Source organism: Meles meles, chromosome 14, assembly GCF_922984935.1.
Source record: "Meles meles chromosome 14, mMelMel3.1 paternal haplotype, whole genome shotgun sequence".
Lineage (NCBI taxonomy): Eukaryota > Metazoa > Chordata > Mammalia > Carnivora > Mustelidae > Meles > Meles meles.
The window spans coordinates 16,968,794-16,988,260 of record NC_060079.1 but is presented as its reverse complement, the minus strand read 5'-3'; the positions used below and the strand labels follow the sequence as shown (position 1 = coordinate 16,988,260).

Below are 19,467 nucleotides of genomic sequence, written 5' to 3'. Positions count from 1 at the left end.
GACTAAGTTATCAATAAAAGTTTCTTATCCCTATTTTTAGCATGTTTGATAATGAAATACATATTATGGCTATCATAAAATACATTTTATTTTTAAAAAACTGGTTAGCTTTCTCACTGGCTTACTCTTCTACTAATAAATATTTGATATATTAAGTTCTGAGCACCATGCTAGGTCTCAGGGACTATGCTCTTGAAGTACACATTCAATAAGCAACTAAACAAATCCATAAATTGTGTCAGTGCAAAAAAGGGAAATGAAGAAGATGTAGTGGTAGAGAACACGCTGGTCATGTGGAGGAAGCTACTCAGCTACAGCAATCAAGGAAGACCTCTGAAAGGTGGGCGCCTTCAGGGAGACACCTGAAGGATGAAAACGTACCAGTCATGGAAAAAATAGGGAAGAGAGCAAACTAAAAACCAGAAACAAAATACAAATATCAAGAGGCAGGACAGTGCTTGTAATTATTAAGGAACGGAGAAGCCTATGTGATATTTTTACTCTAGATGCTACCAGAAAATTAAAAAAAAAAAAAAAGAACTTAAGACAAATTTTAGCAAAATTGCAATAAATCAAATAAAGATCAGTAAAAAAAGAGGTAACTACTTTGGAGGCAATTGTATAATTCATGTAAATTAGAATTAAGGTAGTATGCCACTGTAAGACATTTTTTTGTTCCCTAAATTATAAGAAGCCTTTAGAAATTTTGAGAAAGAAACACTGCTTTATTATATTTGTTATATTGTATATTATAAAATATTTATTATATGAATGTATAATATTAAATATAAAGTATGTTTCATTACTTTATTATATACATTAGTGTTACTTTTTACTGTCATCAGTAACAGACTAAATGACTAAAGAAAAGAAATCCAAAGAAGAAACTATGGCAGTGCTCCAGAAAGAGATGAGACTTTGAACTGAGGGACTATCAAAGATTTAAAAAAAAAAAAAAAGGCCCGAGAGCTAGTTAAGAACTTTTTAAAAAGCTCAATAATGAGCTGAAAGAAGAAAGTAAAATGTGAAGAAGTTGAAGAGTAGTCCAAATCAATGCTTCTCAAACTATCTGCAAAAATTCACCTTTTTTTAAATCCATCACGGACTGACATTCTGAAAATGAATTTAAAATAATTTAAAAAATTAAGTACACAAAAGCCCAAATGTTTTTATTATTTGACTCTCTAGAAAAAAAATTTCAATTTGATCAGAACAAAGATAACATTGGGAAAAGAAAATAATTATAAAACTGTTCATCATGCTGTTCACTGAAAGTGTGTGTATAGGTGACCAATATATACAAATGTTATTATACTTGTAACTTTTTCCCATTATAAATCATAAACAAACAAAGTTTTAAGCAGAAGACCGATTCTCTAAAATAGACTCCTATGTAGATGTTTTACATAAACACGGGGAATATAAATATTTAAGGTTGATAATGTGGCAGTGAGAGCTTTTTGCTTGTTAACTTATCTAATCCAAGTTGAACTGGCAATAATACCACTCATGGGAATAACATATAGCTACGCTGTTTTTGTTTTATTTTAATATCATGCAGAGTAGAGGAAATAGTGTCACAGAGGTATGGTTCATGGAATGGAAACTCAGAAAGCTCAGAATATTCATTTGAAGCTTTTATCCAAAATGAAAACATAAATGCTGTATCTTCAAAATTTCCCTCAATGCTCATCAATGCCCAATTCCAGTAACTTATCTTGTACTGTTATAATCAAATACAAATTATATTTCAATGAAAGCAATGGATTCCAGTTTTGTGAATCTCTTATGTATTAATTTTCTTCTGGTGGAAAATTAAACACAAAACATTCTATCAAATACATAAAATGTCAGAAGACAAATATTCAAGGATGAGCAAAATCAAAATCATCCTTACAGATCAAGATAATTTCTTGATAATTACATTAAATAATAATTTTTAAGTAATGAAAAAGTCACAGAAATTGTACACTTCTAAGATTCTAACTTTTTGTCCTTTGAGCTTTTCTGCTACTAAAAAAACATGTTGCAATTATTCCCCATTTATAAGTACTGAATTCATTAAAAATATTACACAGGTCTGACCAAGAAGCCAGTTCTACTAGCCTTTAAAGAATGGAATCAAACTGGTTTCTTACTCTGTAAGAGTAAATACCAAGAGTTGACTCTGTAGTTCCAATATCATCAACAAGATTTTTTGCCTTTCAATACCCATCATACCATAGAACACCGTACCAGTTATTTATAATCAGCTTCCATATTACTACATAGAAAAGAAAATAGTAAATTCACCACAACAGTCTTAAAGTAATTCAAAATTTTATTGTGCTAGTAAGAACACTGTGCAGTTGAGCTAATGTTGTTTTCACAAGATTTCCTTGATAAAGAAAGAAGTACATTGATATTCTTATATAGGTTCCTTAATCTGGTTAACTATTCTAGAATATTTTCCAGGCACTACAGCTAAGTCTTTGGAACACCTCTAAACACACACCAAAAAAAAAAAAAAAAAAAAAAAAAACCCTCCAGATTTTTAATCTAATCTAATTTAATCTAATTCTTCTTAGTTCATAACTGATGTTTGTAAGCAATAAAGCTGAAAAGAATTTTTCCTTTATTTCATCATGATGTTCAAAGGTTGCACATTTATTGAAAAAAAAATCTGTGCTTTCATCAAGATGTAACAAAAAATAGTTCACTGCTTTATGTGTTCTATAAATTGGTCTTCCATATTATTAGCCAATATATAGAAAACATTGAACTAGGGTATCATCTGGAGTTCAGGGTCCTCTTTAAACTCACTCAAGTTACTGGAGGAATTCAGTTCTTTGTTGCCATGGGCTAAGTCCCCCACTTACTTGCTGACTGCCAGCCATGTAGTGTTCTTAAGCTTCTACAAGGTGATTTCAGGTCTTTGAACTGCAGTCACCTTCATCTCAGCAACAAAGGACTTACTTCAAGTCAAATCACTTTCACACTCTCAGTCTCTCTGACTTCCTTTTCCATAACCAGGCAGAGAAAACGCTCTGCCTTTCTGGTCTCATGTAATTAGGTCATGGATATGGACAATCAGTTTCTCTTAAAAGCAACTGTGTCATGTAATACAACATAGTCACAGGAGCAAGATATTCCCAGGAATCATGCAGGGTGTGTACACGGGAAAATATTGGGTGGGATGGCACACAAGGAGGGCAGAATTTGGCCTACTATGATCCTCTGTTCTGCAGAGAATAATCCTATGTCAATCTTACCCAGAGACATCATATCAGCTATTTTATTTTTTATCTCTATAAACTCCAAGTGATTATTTAAAAACAAATTTCCATTTGTTTCCTCATTATATTCACTATTTCATTTAGACTGAAAAACATTTTAAACATACTTATAATAGTTGTTTTAATGTTCTTATCTGGCAATTCTGCCATGCTTGTCCTTTCTGAATCTGTTTCTATCGAATTATTTTTCCCCCTTGCTTATGTATTACATTTTCCTGATTCTTCTCATGTTTAATAATTTTTTATTGGATGCTTAACATTGAATTTTTTTTTTTAATTTTTATTTATTTATTTGTCAGAGAGAGAGAGAGAGAGCGAGAGTGAGCACAGGTAGACAGAGTGGCAGGCAGAGACAGAGAGAGAAGCAGGCTCCCTGCCGAGCACCGGAGCCCGATGTGGGATTCGATCCCAGGACGCTGGGATCATGACCTGAGCCGAAGGCAGCCGCTTAACCAACTGAGCCACTCAGGCATCCCTTAACATTGAATTTTATGTTGTTTGGTGAAAAACTTTATGTATTCCTTTAAAGAGAGGTAGAACTTTCCTCTGACCGAAAGTAAAGTAAATTAGAGATCAATTTAATGTTTTCAAGGCTTGTTTTTAAGCTTCTTTTTTTCTTGTGAGTCTAGAGTAGCCTTCCTTTTAGGGCTATTTTAGTCCCACTACTAAGGTGTGACTCTTCTGAAATCTCTAGTGAATGCCACCACTGTGAATATTCTTAAACATATAATTAAGTATCCTTAATTCGCAGATGATACTTAAATGTAAAGAAATACAAATATAAAAACTGTATTTTGCTTTGAATAGCCAAATGTAAATACAACATATCATATCTCCATGAAACCTGAAGTGTAGACTTGTTTATAAACAATTACAATATGGATATTTATTGTAGAACAATTAATGAAATACAAAACCCAAACAGGTCAGGAGATGAGGTCAATATTACCTTTGTAAAATGAGTGGGCAAAGCTCTGCTCAGGAATTAACTTGGCAAGGAATCCATGGTTCAAACTTGGATGAGGGATAGATGGTATGACCACAACTGTAGAGAAAATCATGGAATCAAATTTGAGCCAGCATGTAACAACCTGCAACATGGTCCACTGGAGATCCATGACAACTCTGTATTACTGCAACATGCAAACAGTACTAGCAATAAAGACTGCATCTCTGGGGAAAGGAAAGAGGCTATGTATTAAGAGAAAGGAGAAATCAGACACTTGTTAAGTAGAGTAATTTTAGCAACATACAGGAAGACATACACATACAAAATCAGAACTGGAAAGCTGACTACAGTATTGTTTGTTTTATACATATAAAGCTGATACGAATGCATTAAAAATGAAGCAAAAGTTGATTAACATAATAGAGCCTTAGTGTTTTAAGTGGTCAGAAGACATAAACTGGAATGGTAGGATAATGTTTAATTTGAAGAATAAAGTTAAAAGTATACTACGATGAAATAACATCATGTTTATGTGTTCAAAGTAAATACTGCATGCAACAATAAAGTATTATAGTTAAAACATAATCCATATTTCCACAAAAGCAAGGTAAAGGAGATATGATATGCTCAGGGAAAACAAGATGCAGAGATTTGACCACTAATTTCTACTCACTTTTTAAAATATCCATTTTACTTATATATCATATACATTTATTTAGGAAAGACAATTTCAGCTACAAATTTGTCCAGTGGCATAAGAAATAACCACTACATTACCAAGGATACATTGCAAACAACCAAGAAACAATCTTGATATAAACACATGGCAGGAAATGCAGCTGATAGAAGGCACCCTGTGATATTAAAATACTAGCTGCCAGAAAATGTGTTTATTATTTTCAAGCAGAGTAGGCAAAGCTGATAATGCAAGAACTCCCACAACATGAACACCTTCTCTGAATAAGAGAGATAATATGATCCAAGATGGTTCATTGTTGTCTTTAAGTCTTTGATTTTAGTTAAAGGAACTTTGGTATAAAGTTTAGAATGTATGTTGGCTTATTATGAATCTCTGACAGAATATTTAGATATTTAAATAACTATACACAGCAAAAGAAATACAGAGAAAGAGAGAGAGAGAGAGAGAATAAGCCAGCAAGAAAGAAGCTATCTTTAAACTTGGCTGTAACAATTTATATTTTTGCTTATTCTTGGTCTAGAACTACTGTATAAGAATCTCCTACTTTCATGTTCCAAATAGTGAAAAAGTAGTATATTTAAAATGTATCAGTTATTTGTATCTTAAATAGTAAATGATTTGTATTAACATATGGAAAACACTAAAACCCAAACCGCACTGATAAAATGAGAATATAGCAAATATCATGGAAACTCACACATTTTGGTGGAATTAAAGAGTATTAAATTGGCATTTACATACCACCTACTTAAGGTGATCATCAGTAGGACTAGTTTAAAACGGTGTAAAAATAAAACAAAAAGGAGATAAGTGATGATAAAAATTCAAATAACTAAGAAAAAAAATAGTACCTGTACTTGTTGGTGAATTTATTTCTTGTCTGATGTTTCTACCTGGTTGGCTTCCAGTTCTTGCAGTCTCTCGCTGGGGTTCCAATATGTCACGGTACTTTGAAACCATCAGAACCGAAATGAAGTAAACAACAGCTAGAGCTAAGAACTGTGCCTGCTTGCTATCATCCTGTATAAAATAAAAAGGCAGTTCTGACATTCAAATTTTTAAAGTTATCAGTGTACAAGAAAATACTATTTCATTTTCTTTATGGAGGTGAAAAATGACATTTAACTTTTACTAAAACTTTTAAGTATACATTGTTATTTAATTAGTATCTTATAGGTATAAATACAAAATTCCAGAAATATATCATGAGTCACAGATTGAAATTTAATTTCAAAAAATGAGAATGTTAAAATTTTGCTGAATATGCCACAAAATTTTATTCTTTGTTCTTGTCACCATCACTGTCCGTTATGTCCATAACAACAGAGTGTGTATTTTTATAAAATATACAGAAAGCAGAAGGCTGAAAGAATAATATCTGGATAAAAATCAATAGTTCCAAATGTTATAATTTTAAAAATTAATAAAATTATAATTGAGATAAATGTACAATTCTAACATATTACTATCTTAAAATACTGTACAAGTACAAAATAGGGGAAACAAACAATGGTGGAACAGAAAATGTAAACTTTATACAAGCTCAACATGAGCTGGAAGTGTGATATGGCAGCTTAAAAAATGCTAATCCAACTTCTGACTACTTAAATAGATAAAAATAAGTGACAGGCCCACACTGGAACAATGACCTCTAAAACACTGCCAATATTTGAGGCTTTGAACTTCAAAAGCTCATGACAAAATGGGAGTTTTCCAGTGCAACAAATTGGTAAAATGTATGAAAGCAATTGGTAAAGTTAGGATACAGAGAGAATAGTTTCAAAAAACCAGATGGCAGGGGCACCTGGGTGAGCGTCTGACTCTTAATTTCGGCTCAGTCATGGTCTCAGAGTCTTGGGCTCCACCCTCACAGGGGAGTCTACTTGAGATTCTCTTTGGCCCTCTTCCTTTGCCCCTCCCTACACCCCTTCTCTCTCTTTTTCTAATAAATCTTAAAAAAAAAAAAAAAGAAAAGCAGACTGCAGTCTAGTAGAAAAAATAACTCTCTAAGTAAGCTTTGTAAAATATAAAGAGCTGTATGCAACCTTGAAAGCCTAGATAACTATATCATAAGAGAAAAATTGATAAGGAAGCAAACTTATAACCTCTAATACTACTATGAAATCAGCCTGGATCAAAGGCATCAAATGTAAATGGTATTAAACCCCTTTTCTAAGCTAGGTAAAGGTAGATCCCTCAAACCAAAACTGCAAGTCATTACTGTGTCCTACAGATAACAGATAAAAAATAGTATGATGTGAATAAGGAAAGTGAATATGCATTAAAGTCTAGCAACTCCATTAAAGGCACTTTATATTTTTACTTCATTTAAGTAAATGCAAACAAGATTCAGAATGTATGTGCCTTTTGTCTTTCCTTTTGTCAGAAAAGAAAGCAAACAAGAAATATTTAGTAATAATTTAGTAATAATTTAATACTGTGAAAAAGTATTAGTACAGATAATACAGAAAAATACCAAAACAGATTAAATTTGTTCTAAAATATTATAAATTTAGTATTTCATATTCTGAGGGTGGCAGCTTTCCTAGAGTATAGTTTCTTATAAAGTGTTTGAAATGCATACTCTGTTCACTATAATGCTGATGGGATAAATATACAGAGAAGGGACAAAATCAAATACTTAAATTATTTATTATAAAGGAAAATGAAGTGTAATCATATCAACAAAGATACTGACCAGGAATAAATTCAAACACAGCTCAAACTGTGACAGACTGTAATATTCTACAACATTTACATTTCTACCACTGGAAACTCAATGCCAGGCAATTAAAAAGCATGTGTGGAATAAATGAATGCATGTTAACTACAAAGCTGCCGAGTTGCAAACAATAGATATTGTGAAGTATCCTACCCAAGCTAAAATCTCCCATATGTATGACATGAAAACAGCTGCCTTTTCTTTTCAAATCCAGATCTGCAAACCAATTGTGCTGCTTATTCCCAGTTCTTTCTTTAAAAATGAAGTACAACATCTGGAGAACAACTAAATTTTTACACAAATTAATTGTCTTGCCTACATATTTTATTATTATGAAGACATAAACTCTTATGTTTCTCCCATCTGTTTAAGAAATGGGTCCCTCCACTATTCAATCTTGAATCAATAATATAATTAACTCTGAAATCCTTTAAAAATTTTAAAGCTTCGGGCGCCTGGGTGGCTGAGTGGGTTAAAGCCTCTGCCTTCCGCTCAGGTCATGATCCCAGGGTCCTGGGATGGAGCCCCGCATCGCATCGGGCTCTCTGCTCAGCGGGGAGCCTGCTTGTCCCTTTCTCTCTGCCTGCCTCTCTGCCTGCTTATAATCTCTGTCAAATAAATAAATAAAATCTTTTAACATTTCATTTATTTATTTATTTCAAATTTTAGTTTACTGGGGAACACTGAAAACACAGTTGATTTTTATTTTATTTAACAATGATGATAAGCCTAATTTTATTTCTTACGCATAGCAAATTTTGCCATGTAAAGCTTTGGCCTAGATTTAAACAGTTCATGTGAGTTTAAATCAGCAAATGTCTTCAAAACAGAAAACAAACAAGAGCAAGATATATAGTCATTTATTACATATTATAGTCATATGTAAAATGTACACATATTTTTCTTTAAAAACCTAATTTTTGATCTCATTTGTTTGTAAAATCAAGGCAATTAAAAATGACTGATGATTCACAAAATTTTCAAAAGTCAAGTAGAATTCTTAGCATGATATCTACAATTGACTCTAAAATAGATCAACTGTCAAAAACCAACAGGTGATGGGAGGAGTGCATTCATTGTTATGAGCACTAGGTGCTGTAGAGAAGTGTTGAGTCACTATATTGTACAGCTGAAACTAATACTAAACTAAGAATGTAAACAAAAACTTAATAAATAAATAAATAAAAATAAAAGTGAAAAAAGTATTTTAGAATCTATGAAATTCGGTGATGAAAAAGAGAATACTTTGGAAAGGTCTACCTTAAAGTTCTCACCACCTCATACTACCTGGGTGATCTTAACATTTCTGAGTCTTAAATTCCTCTTAACTCTTAAATGGAAGCTTATAATAATACATGTTAATTGTCTAAAACACATTATAAACTCAAGGAACACAAGTTATATTACCTTAATGGTATTTGGAAGGTACCTCTGGGAACACTTAATTCCCATCTTTTGGGAAGAAACCTAGGCACCATTGCTGAGTTATCCAACATATTTAACATCTAGAAGTCTTAGAAAAAATTATCATAATCTACCATAATAACCAATGCAGAGTTTACTAACAATTTAAACAAAATGTTACACTTAATATAAACCCCTTCTGTGTTAGGTCTGAGTGTGCCTCTTGGAGATGAGGATATGCTCCACGTTTTAATCATTCTTCATTTGAAAAACATTCTTTCCATAGCATATTTTTTCAGGATGAATAATTATAATTTCTAAATGACAGACCTGTTAGTGATTTTTTTCCCAAGTCTGGATTAGAGTGCAGATTGTTGTAAGACTCTCACATCATGATTTTTATACTGTCATGCATTTTATTTCCAATTTAAAAAAATTATTATTTATTAATTACAAAAGAAATACAGGTTTACAATAGAACTTTAGAAAACACAATAAAGTAAAAAGACTAAGGTACAAAATAAAAACTGTTTACCTGGAGATAATCATTAGTAGCAGTTCGTATATTTTTTCTAGTCTTTTTTTTTTTTTTTTTAAAGATTTCATTCATTCATGACAGAGGGAGAAAGGGAACACAAGCACAGAGGGGCTGGAGAGGGAGAAGCAGGCTCTCTGCAGAACAGGCAGCCTGATATGGAACTCAATCCCAGGGCACTGGGAACATGACCTGAGCTGAAGGCAGATGCTTAACAACTGAGCCACTCAGGCACCCCTCTAGTCTTCTATTTTTAAAGGCACACATGTACATGTACATACACTCAACATAAAAATGTAGTATTTGTGTAATATAAGTACTTTTGTGTATTGATGCTTTCCCTTAAAATATATCATGACCATTTTTCTATGCCACAAAATTTCCCATGCAAATACCGTTCTATGGCTGCATAGTGTCCCACACAATGAAAATACTATGGTCTACTAAGCTGAAACTCTACTGTGAGGTATTTGCAACATTGCCAACTTTCCTGTAGGCATCTCTGATGAGCACATGAAGTCAAATTACTTCTGGGTAGAACCAAAAGGTCATAGGACATCTCACAGGGTGTCAATATTGTTAAGAATTTTAACACATAATGCAAACTAACTATTCAGAAAGTTTATTCAATTTAAACATCTACCAGCACTATGTACAGAGCATGTTTCAATGCACCCTTGCAGTGCTTGGTATTATTATTTAAAATTTTTTATTTATCTAATACTAAAAATATCTCACTTATTTTAATTTGCATTCCTTTGACTATTGGTAATACTGACTTCCTCATATATTTGTTACCTTATCTTTTATATTTTATGCCCACCATCTAATTTTCTGTTGGTATGCTTTTTGTTTGTTTGTTTTTGTTTTTATTCCATTTTATTTATTTTTTCAGCGTAACAGTATTCATTGTTTTTGCACAACACCCAGTGCTCCATGCAAAACGTGCCCTCTCTATTACCTACCACCTGTTCCCCCAACCTCCCACCCCTGACCCTTCAAAACCCTCAGGTTGTTTTTCAGAGTCCATAGTCTCTTATGGTTTGCCTCCCCTTCCAAATTTTTTTTTTTTAAATAAACATATAATGTATTTTTATCCCCAGGGGTACAGGTCTGTGAATCACCAGGTTTACACACTTCACAGCACTCACGATAGCACATACCCTCCCCAATGTCCATAGCCCCCTCCCCCTCTCCCAATCCCACCTCCCCCCAGCAACCCCCAGTTTGTTTTGTGAGATTAAGAGTCATTTATGGTTTGTCTCCCTCCCAATCCCATTTTGTTTCATTTATTCTTCTCCTATCTCCCTAACCCCCCATGTTGCTTCTCCATGTCCTCATATCAGGGAGATCATATGATAGTTGTCTTTCTCCGATTGACTTATTTCACTAAGCATGATGCCCTCTAGTTCCATCCACGTCGTCGCAAATGGCAAAATTTCATTTCTTTTGATGGCTGCATAGTATTCCATTGTGTATATATACCACCTCTTCTTTATCCATTCATCTGTTGATGGACATCTAGGTTCTTTCCATAGTTTGGCTATTGTAGACATTGCTGCTATAAACATTCAGGTACACGTGCCCCTTCGGATCACTATGTTTGTATCTTTAGGGTAAATACCCAGTAGTGCAATGGCTGGGTCATAGGGTAGTTCTATTTTCAACATTTTGAGGAACCTCCATGCTGTTTTCCAGAGTGGTTGCACCAGCTTGCATTCCCACCAACAGTGGAGGAGGGTTCCCCTTTCTCCGCATCCTCGCCAGCATCTGTCATTTCCTGACTTGTTAATTTTAGCCATTCTGGCTGGTGTGAGGTAATATCTCATTGTGGTTTTGATCTGTATTTCCCTGATGCCGAGTGACGTGGAGCACTTTTTCATGTGTCTGTTGGCCATCTGGATGTCTTCTTTGCAGAAATGTCTGTTCATGTCCTCTGCCCATTTCTTGATTGGATTGTTTGTTCTTTGAGTGTTGAGTTTGCTAAGTTCCTTAGAGATTTTGGACACTAGCCCTTTATCTGATATGTCGTTTGCAAATTCTTCTCCCATTCTGTCAGTTGTCTTTTGGTTTTGTTAACTGTTTCCTTTGCTGTGCAAAAGCTTTTGATCTTGATGAAATCCCAATAGTTCATTTTTGCCCTTGCTTCCCTTGCCTTTGCCGTTGTTCCGAGGAAGATGTTGCTACGGCTGAGGTCAAAGAGGTTGCTGCCTGCATTCTCCTCAAGAATTTTGATGGATTCCTTTCTCACATTGAGGTCCTTCATCCATTTGGAGTCTATTTTCGTGTGTGGTGTAAGGAAGTGGTCCAATTTCATTTTTCTGCATGTGGCTGTCCAATTTTCCCAGCACCATTTATTGAAGAGGCTGTATTTTTTCCATTGGACATTCTTTCCTGCTTTGTCGAAGATTAGTTGACCATAGAGTTGAGGGTCTATTTCTGGGCTGTCTATTCTGTTCCACTGATCTATGTGCCTGTTTTTGTGCCAGTACCATGCTGTCTTGATGATGACAGCTTTGTAATAGAGCTTGAAGTCCGGAATTGTGATGCCACCAACTTTGGCTTTCTTTTTCAATATTCCTTTGGCTATTCGAGGTCTTTTCTGGTTCCTTATAAATTTTAGGATTATTTGTTCCATTTCTTTGAAAAAAAATGGATGGTATTTTGATAGGGATTGCATTAAATGTGTAGATTGCTTTAGGTAGCATGGACATTTTCACAATATTTATTCTTCCAATCCAGGAGCATGGAACATTTTTCCATTTCTTTGTGTCTTCCTCAATTTCTTTCATGAGTACTTTATAATTTTCTGTGTATAGATTCTTAGCCTCTTTGGTTAGGTTTATTCCTAGGTATCTTATAGTTTTGGGTACAATTGTAAATGGGATTGACTCCTTAATTTCTCTTTCTTCTGTCTTGTTGGTGTACAGAAATGCAACTGATTTCTGTGCATTGATTTTATATCCTGACACTTTACTGAATTCCTGTACAAGTTCTAGCAGTTTTGGAGTGGAGTCTTTTGGGTTTTCCTCATACAGTATCATATCATCTGCGAAGAGTGATAGTTTGACTTCTTCTTTACCAATTTGGATGCCTTTAATTTCTTTTTGTTGTCTGATTGCTGAGCCTAGGACTTCTAGTACTATGTTGAATAGCAGTGGTAATAATGGACATCCCTGCCGTGTTCCTGACCTTAGCGGAAAAGCTTTCAGTTTTTCTCCATTGAGAATGACATTTGCGGTGGGTTTTTCATAGATGGCTTTGATAATATTGAGATTGAGGTATGTGCCCTCTATCCCTACACTTTGAAGAGTTTTGATCAGGAAGGGATGCTGTACTTTGTCAAATACTTTTTCAGCATCTATTGAGAGTATCCTATGGTTCTTGTTCTTTCTTTTATTAATGTGTTGTACCACATTGATTGATTTGCGGATGTTGAACCAACCCTGCAGCCCTGGAATAAATCCCACTTGATCGTGGTGAATAATCCTTTTAATGTACTGTTGAATCCTATTGGCTAGTATTTTGGCGAGAATTTTTGCGTCTGTGTTGATCAAGGATATTGGACTGTAGTTCTCTTTTTTGGTGGGATTCTTGTCTGGTTTTGGGATCAAGGTGATACTGGCCTCATAAAATGAGTTTGGAAGTTTTCCTTCCATTTCTATTTTTTGGAACAGTTTCAGGAGAATAGGAATTAGTTCTTCCTTAAATGTTTGGTAGAATTCCCCTGGGAAACCGTCTGGCCCTGGGCTTTTGTTTGTTTGGAGATTTTTGATGACTGTTTCAATCTCCTTACTGGTTATGGGCCTGTTCAGGTTTTCTATTTCTTCCTGGTTCAGTTGTGGTAGTTTATATGTCTCTAGGAATGCATCCATTTCTTCCAGATTGTCAAATTTGTTGGCGTAGAGTTGCTCATAGTATGTTCTTATAATTGTTGGTATTTCTTTGGTGTTAGTTGTGATCTCTCCTCTTTCATTCATGATTTTATTTATTTGGTCCTTTCTCTTTTCTTTTTGATGAGTCTGGCCAGGGGTTTATCAATCTTATTGATTCTTTCAAAGAACCAGCTCCTAGTTTCATTGATTTTTCTATTGTTTTTTCGGTTTCTATTTCATTGATTTCTGCTCTGATCTTTATGATTTCTCTTCTCCTGCTGGGTTTAGGGTTTCTTTCTTGTTCTTTCTCCAGCTCCTTTACGTGTAGGGTTAGGTTGTGTACTTGAGACCTTTCTTGTTTCTTGAGAAAGGCTTGTACCGCTATATATTTTCCTCTCAGGACTGCCTTTGCTGTGTCCCACAGATTTTGAACTGTTGTGTTTTCATTATCAATTGTTTCCATGAATTTTTTCAATTCTTCTTTAATTTCCTGGTTGACCCATTCATTCTTTAGAAGGATGCTGTTTAGTCTCCATGTATTTGGGTTCTTTCCAGCTTTCCTCTTGTGATTGAGTTCTAGCTTCAGAGCATTGTGGTCTGAAAATATGCAGGGAATGATCCTAATCTTTTGATACCGGTTGAGACCTAATTTGTGACCCTGGATGTGATCTATTCTGGAGAAGGTTCCATGTGCACTAGAGAAGAATGTGTATTCTGTTGCTTTGGGATGAAATGTTCTGAATATATCTGTGATGTCCATCTGGTCCAGTGTGTCATTTAAGGCCTTTATTTCCTTGTTGATCTTTTGCTTGGATGATCTGTCCATTTCAGTGAGGGGAATGTTAAAATCCCCTACTATTGTATTATTATTGATGTGTTTCTTTGATTTTGTTATTAATTGGTTGATATAGTTGGCTGCTCCCACGTTAGGGGCATAGATATTTAAAATTGTTAGATCTTCTTGTTGGACAGACCCTTTGAGTAGGATATAGTGTCCTTCCTCATCTCTTATTATAGTCTTTGGCTTAAAATCTAATTGATCTGATATAAGGATTGCCACCCCAGCTTTCTTCTGATGCCCATTAGCATGGTAAATTGTTTTCCACCCCCTCACTTTAAATCTGGAGGTGTCTTCGTGTCTAAAATGAGTGTCTTGTAGGCAACATACTGATGGGTTTTGTTTTTTTATCCATTCTGATACCCTGTGTCTTTTGATTGGGGCATTTAGCCCATTAACATTCAGGGTAACTATTGAGAGATATGAATTTAGTGCCATTATTAGTCTGTAAGGTAACTGTTACTGTATATTGTCTCTGTACCTTTCTGATCTACTACTTTTAGGCTCTCTCTTTGCTTAGAGGGCCCCTTTCAATATTTCCTGTAGAGCTGGTTTGGTGTTTGCAAATTCTTTCAGTTTTTGTTTGTCCTGGAAGCTTTTTATCTCTCCTTCTATTTTCAATGATAGCCTAGCTGGATAGAGTATTCTTGGCTGCATGTGTTTCTCGTTTAGTGCTCTGAATATATCATGCCAGCTCTTCCTGGCCTGCCAGGTCTCTGTGGATAAGTCTGCTGCCAATCTAATATTTTTACCATTGTATGTTATAGACTTCTTTTCCCGGGCTGCTTTCAGGATTTTCTCTTTGTCACTAAGACTTGTAAATTTTACTATTAGGTGACGGGGTGTGGACCTATTCTTGTTGACTTTGAGGGGGGTTCTCTGCATCTCCTGGATTTTGATGCTTGTTCCTTTGCCATATTAGGGAAATTCTCTCCAATAATTCTCTCCAATAGACCTTCTGCTCCCCTCTCTGTTTCTTCTTCTTCTGGAATCCCAATTATTCTAATGTTGTTTCATCTTATGGTGTCACTTATCTCTCGAATTCTCCCCTCATGGTCCAGTAGCTGTTTGTCCCTCTTTTGTTCGGCTTCTTTATTCTCTGTCATTTGGTCTTCTATATCACTAATTCTTTCTTCTGCCTCATTTATCCTAGCAGTGAGAACCTCCATTTTTGATTGCACCTCATTAATAGCTTTTTTGATTTCAACTTGGTTAGATTTTAGTTCTTTAATTTCTCCAGAAAGGGCTTTAATATCTCCAGAGAGGGTTTCTCTAATATCTTCCATGCCTTTTTCGAGCCCGGCTAGAATGTTCAGAATCGTCATTCTGAATTCTTGATCTGACATATTACCAATGTCTGTGTTGATTAGGTCCCTAGCCTTCGGTACTGTCTCTTGTTCTTTTGTTTGTGGTGATTTTTTCCGCCTTGTCATTTTGTCCAGATAAGAGGATATGAAGGAGCAAATAAAATACTAAAAGGGTGGCAAAGACCCCGGGAAAATGTGCTGTAACCAAATGAGAAGAGACTCCAAATTGTGGGGGCGAGAAAGGGGATAAAAAGAGGTTCAGAAAAAAAAAGAAAAAAATTTAAAAAATAAAACAAATAAAAAATATAAAAAAGAAAGAAAAAATATATATATTTAGATAAACTAGTCAAAAAACGTTAAAAAAGAAAAGGGTAAAAGTTTTAAAAAATTTAGAAAAGAAGAAGAAGAAGAAAAAAGAAAAAAGAAAAAAAATTGAAAAAAGAAAAAAAAAATTGAAGTAGCCACAAGACTAAAGAATCATGGGGAGAAAGCCATGTGTTCCATGCTTTGCTTTCTCCTCCTCTGGAACTGCGCTGCTGTCTTTGGAATTGAACCTACTTTCCTTGATAGATGAACTTCGTCCTGGCTGGATATTTTGTTGATCTTCTGGGGGAGGGGCCTGTTGTAGTGACTCTCAAGTGTCTTTGACCGAGGCGGGATTGCACCGCCCTTACCGGCGGCCGGACTAAGTAATCGGCTCGGGTTCGCTTTTGGGAGCTTCTGTTCCCTGAACGCTTTCCGTAGAGTTCTGGAGGACAGGAATGAAAATGGCGGCCTCCTAGTCTCCGGCCCGGAGGAGCTGAGAGCCTGGGGCCCCACTCCTCAGTGCGCCCCCAGAGGACAGCACCCAATCACTCCCGTAGCCCCAGCCTCTAGCAGCGCTCCGAGCTCACCCAGCCGGCGACCAGTTCAAGGTAACCCCAAGCTGAGAGTTCAGTCCTCGGCTCTGTCTCTGCAGCCGGCTTCTCCGTTCTAATACCTGCGAGCTCTGTGACACTCCGACACCCCCGATCCTTCTGTGACCCTGCGGGACCTGGGGTCACGCTGACCCCGCATGGGCTTCACCCTGGTTTAGCCTCTGGAGCAATGTCCCTCAGTGGAACAGACTTTTAAAAGTCCTGATTTTGTGCTCTGTTCCTCCGCCGCTTGCCGGGAGCCGGCCCCTCCCCCCGCGGTCTATCTTCCTGTCGTTTTAGATTCACTTCTCCGCCAGTCCTACCTTTCAGAAAGTGGTTGATTTTCTGTTTCTAGAGTTGCTGTTCTTCTTCTCTTCGCTCTCCCGTTGGATTTGTAGGTGTTTGCAATGTTTAGATAAGCTATCGAGCTGATCTCCTGCTACCTGATGTAGTCTCAGCCTGCTACTTCTCCACCATCTTGACTCCTCCCCCCTCTGTTGGTATGTTTATAATTTTTCTAGTAATTTAGAAGAACTGATACATATTAAAGAGAGTGAAAATTTTTCTGTTGCATATACCTACCATGCAGTATTATGCTGTGTGACTTACACATGCTTTAACTACTTTCTAAAGTACAAAGTACTTATCCAATTTACTGTTAAATATAAATTTCAAATACAGACTTTCTTACTCTAGATCTCAGGGCATGAGTTCAAGTCCCATACTGGGCATGGAACATACTTAAATAAACTCTCTTCTGTTTCATAAATCATCAATTAAAATAAGAAAAACAGAATGCAAAGTAGCTGGAAAATAATAACTATGTTAAAGAGTAATGTCAATATTGAATCTGCTGAGAAATACTATATACATCTCTACATGATTTGTGAACAGTCCAATCGTATCTTTACTTCAATAAGTGATCACATAACTGGGGTGTTTCAAGAAACCATCTCCATAAGCTATCTTTTCTTTAAGCTTTACAAAGCTACTTTTGTAACTAAAATTCTTATAAATATCTATTATTTTTAAAATGTACATCTTCTTTCAAAAGTAATTGCTGACCCTCAAAAAAGTAATTGCTAGTAAAACCTTAGTGAATTATTCCCTTTCATCCATAGTACATGGAACATCGATAATAACAAAATAGTTCCTAGAAATGGAGCAAGGAATACAAAAGAAAAAATGTAGGTGATTCAACACAAAGTGAATCATAACTTTTCAAGGTTATCCCTAGTCTTAGTATACACAGAACTAAATCAGAATTTCACATCATCTAAAAAAAAAATGAGATCTATCAATGAGCTTTCAGAGAAAGCAAAGAATCATTCTGCAATCAGAAGTATATTCTAAACCTATAATTCCTGACATTAGGACATTTAGTTGTAATTTCAGCTTTCTTTTTTTTTTTTTTTTTTAAAGATTTTACTTATTTGAGAGACAGAGATCACAGGTAGGCAGAGAGGCAGGCAGAGAGAGAGGAGGAAGCAGACTCCCTGCTGAGCAGAGAGCCCAATGGGGGGCCCGATCCCAGGACCCTGGGATCATGACTGAGCTGAAGGCAGAGGCTTTAACCCACCGAGCCACCCAGGCGCCCCTGTAATTTCAGCTTTTTTATAAAATTTAAATTATTTTACACAAATGACAGTGGAAGATTTTTTCCCTGGGAAATCAAGCAGGTATAACTTACCACATCCCGAAAGACGACAGCACGAAGACGATTAATATCAACATCCTGAAGAAGTCTATCAGGATCTTTAATAGGAGAAAGGTTACCTGGAACACTTTCTAATGGAGTCTTAAAAAAGAAAGAGAATTGTTAAAAAGAAAATAGCATAATGCAGAAAGGAGAGTAATTTCTAGTATCTTCAGGTATTTCATGAGCCACGGTCTTTACCTCCCTATCACTGAGTAACATTTATTGACAATAGCACTCTATTACAAAACACTTTTTCTGTTCTCCTCTCTGCTCTTGTCACAGTTTCACTTACTTGTAGGGTTCTTGTTTTTCAACACCACAGCAACCACAACAGACTCAGAAAAGTAGTGACTGAGGTGGAAAAGAGACTGATCTTGGACTTCTGAGAGTTTGAGCTTAAACTTTGCTGTGTAGCCTTGGACTTGTTACTAAAATTTTCTGAGTCTCACTTTCCCAATATCTACTTAATAGATCTCTTTGAGTCATTGGATTCATTTATGCATCATGCGTTTACAATATCTGAGGTTACTATATTATACTGCATGAGATTTTATACATATAAATATGTTATATCTATGAAAAGCTAAAAAAGGCAAACAAAAATCAGTCATAGCCTTAATATTAAAGCTGAAAAACATAAAAGATCATAACCACCAAAAATCCTTTTTAAAGCTGGATATAAAAACTGACAAATTTTAAGTAATGTATCACATAGCAAACTAGTCAAAGAGCCAGGCTCCCTGAAATTCAGTCTAGTACTTCATTACTTATATAATATTTTAAGAATTGTTTGGATTAAGTTAGGTCATATAGAGTACCAAATACAATTCCTGCAAACAGAGTAACTTGTTACCCTAACTAATAAAAGTAAATAAGCTTCCTTTAAAATCTTCTACACACTTCAATTATGATATTTCACTCTTAAATTAAGATGTTTGATTCCTCTGCAGCACAAGATAGTGAAAAGAACATGGCTTAGTTATTTGGTTTCCATTATAATTCCACAACTTACCAGCCATATGACCTTAGGTGAGATATTAACCTCTCTGGACATCAGCTATATGATTTAAATGATAAGCTAATAATATTTATAACAGAATGATTAAAGAAAATAACACACTGTTTACAGCAGAGATGAAAAGAACACAATTTACAGCTTAGATGAAGAAATATATGAATACTTTAACTTATATGTATCATTTTACATTTTATAAAGTGTTTTTACAACCATAATTGAATTTGATCTTTATAAAGGCTTTTTTAGGGT

General features: G+C 35.3%; 1 protein-coding gene across 8 annotated transcripts in view; it reads right to left on the bottom strand.

Annotated features, from left to right (window-relative positions):
* NBEA (neurobeachin) overlaps nt 1–19,467 on the bottom strand; it is a 687,041-nt gene that overhangs the window by 433,490 nt on the left and 234,084 nt on the right. For 7 of the 8 annotated variants that reach the window (XM_045977917.1, XM_045977919.1, XM_045977920.1 and 4 more), the window contains 3 exons: nt 18,192–18,299; nt 5,776–5,944; nt 4,225–4,320 (listed from right to left, as the gene is read on the bottom strand). In XM_045977917.1, coding sequence (XP_045833873.1) covers nt 4,225–4,320; nt 5,776–5,944; nt 18,192–18,299 — 373 coding nt within the window. The remainder of the gene's footprint in view (nt 1–4,224; nt 4,321–5,775; nt 5,945–18,191; nt 18,300–19,467) is intronic. The other variant, XM_045977921.1, reaches the window with a different exon arrangement.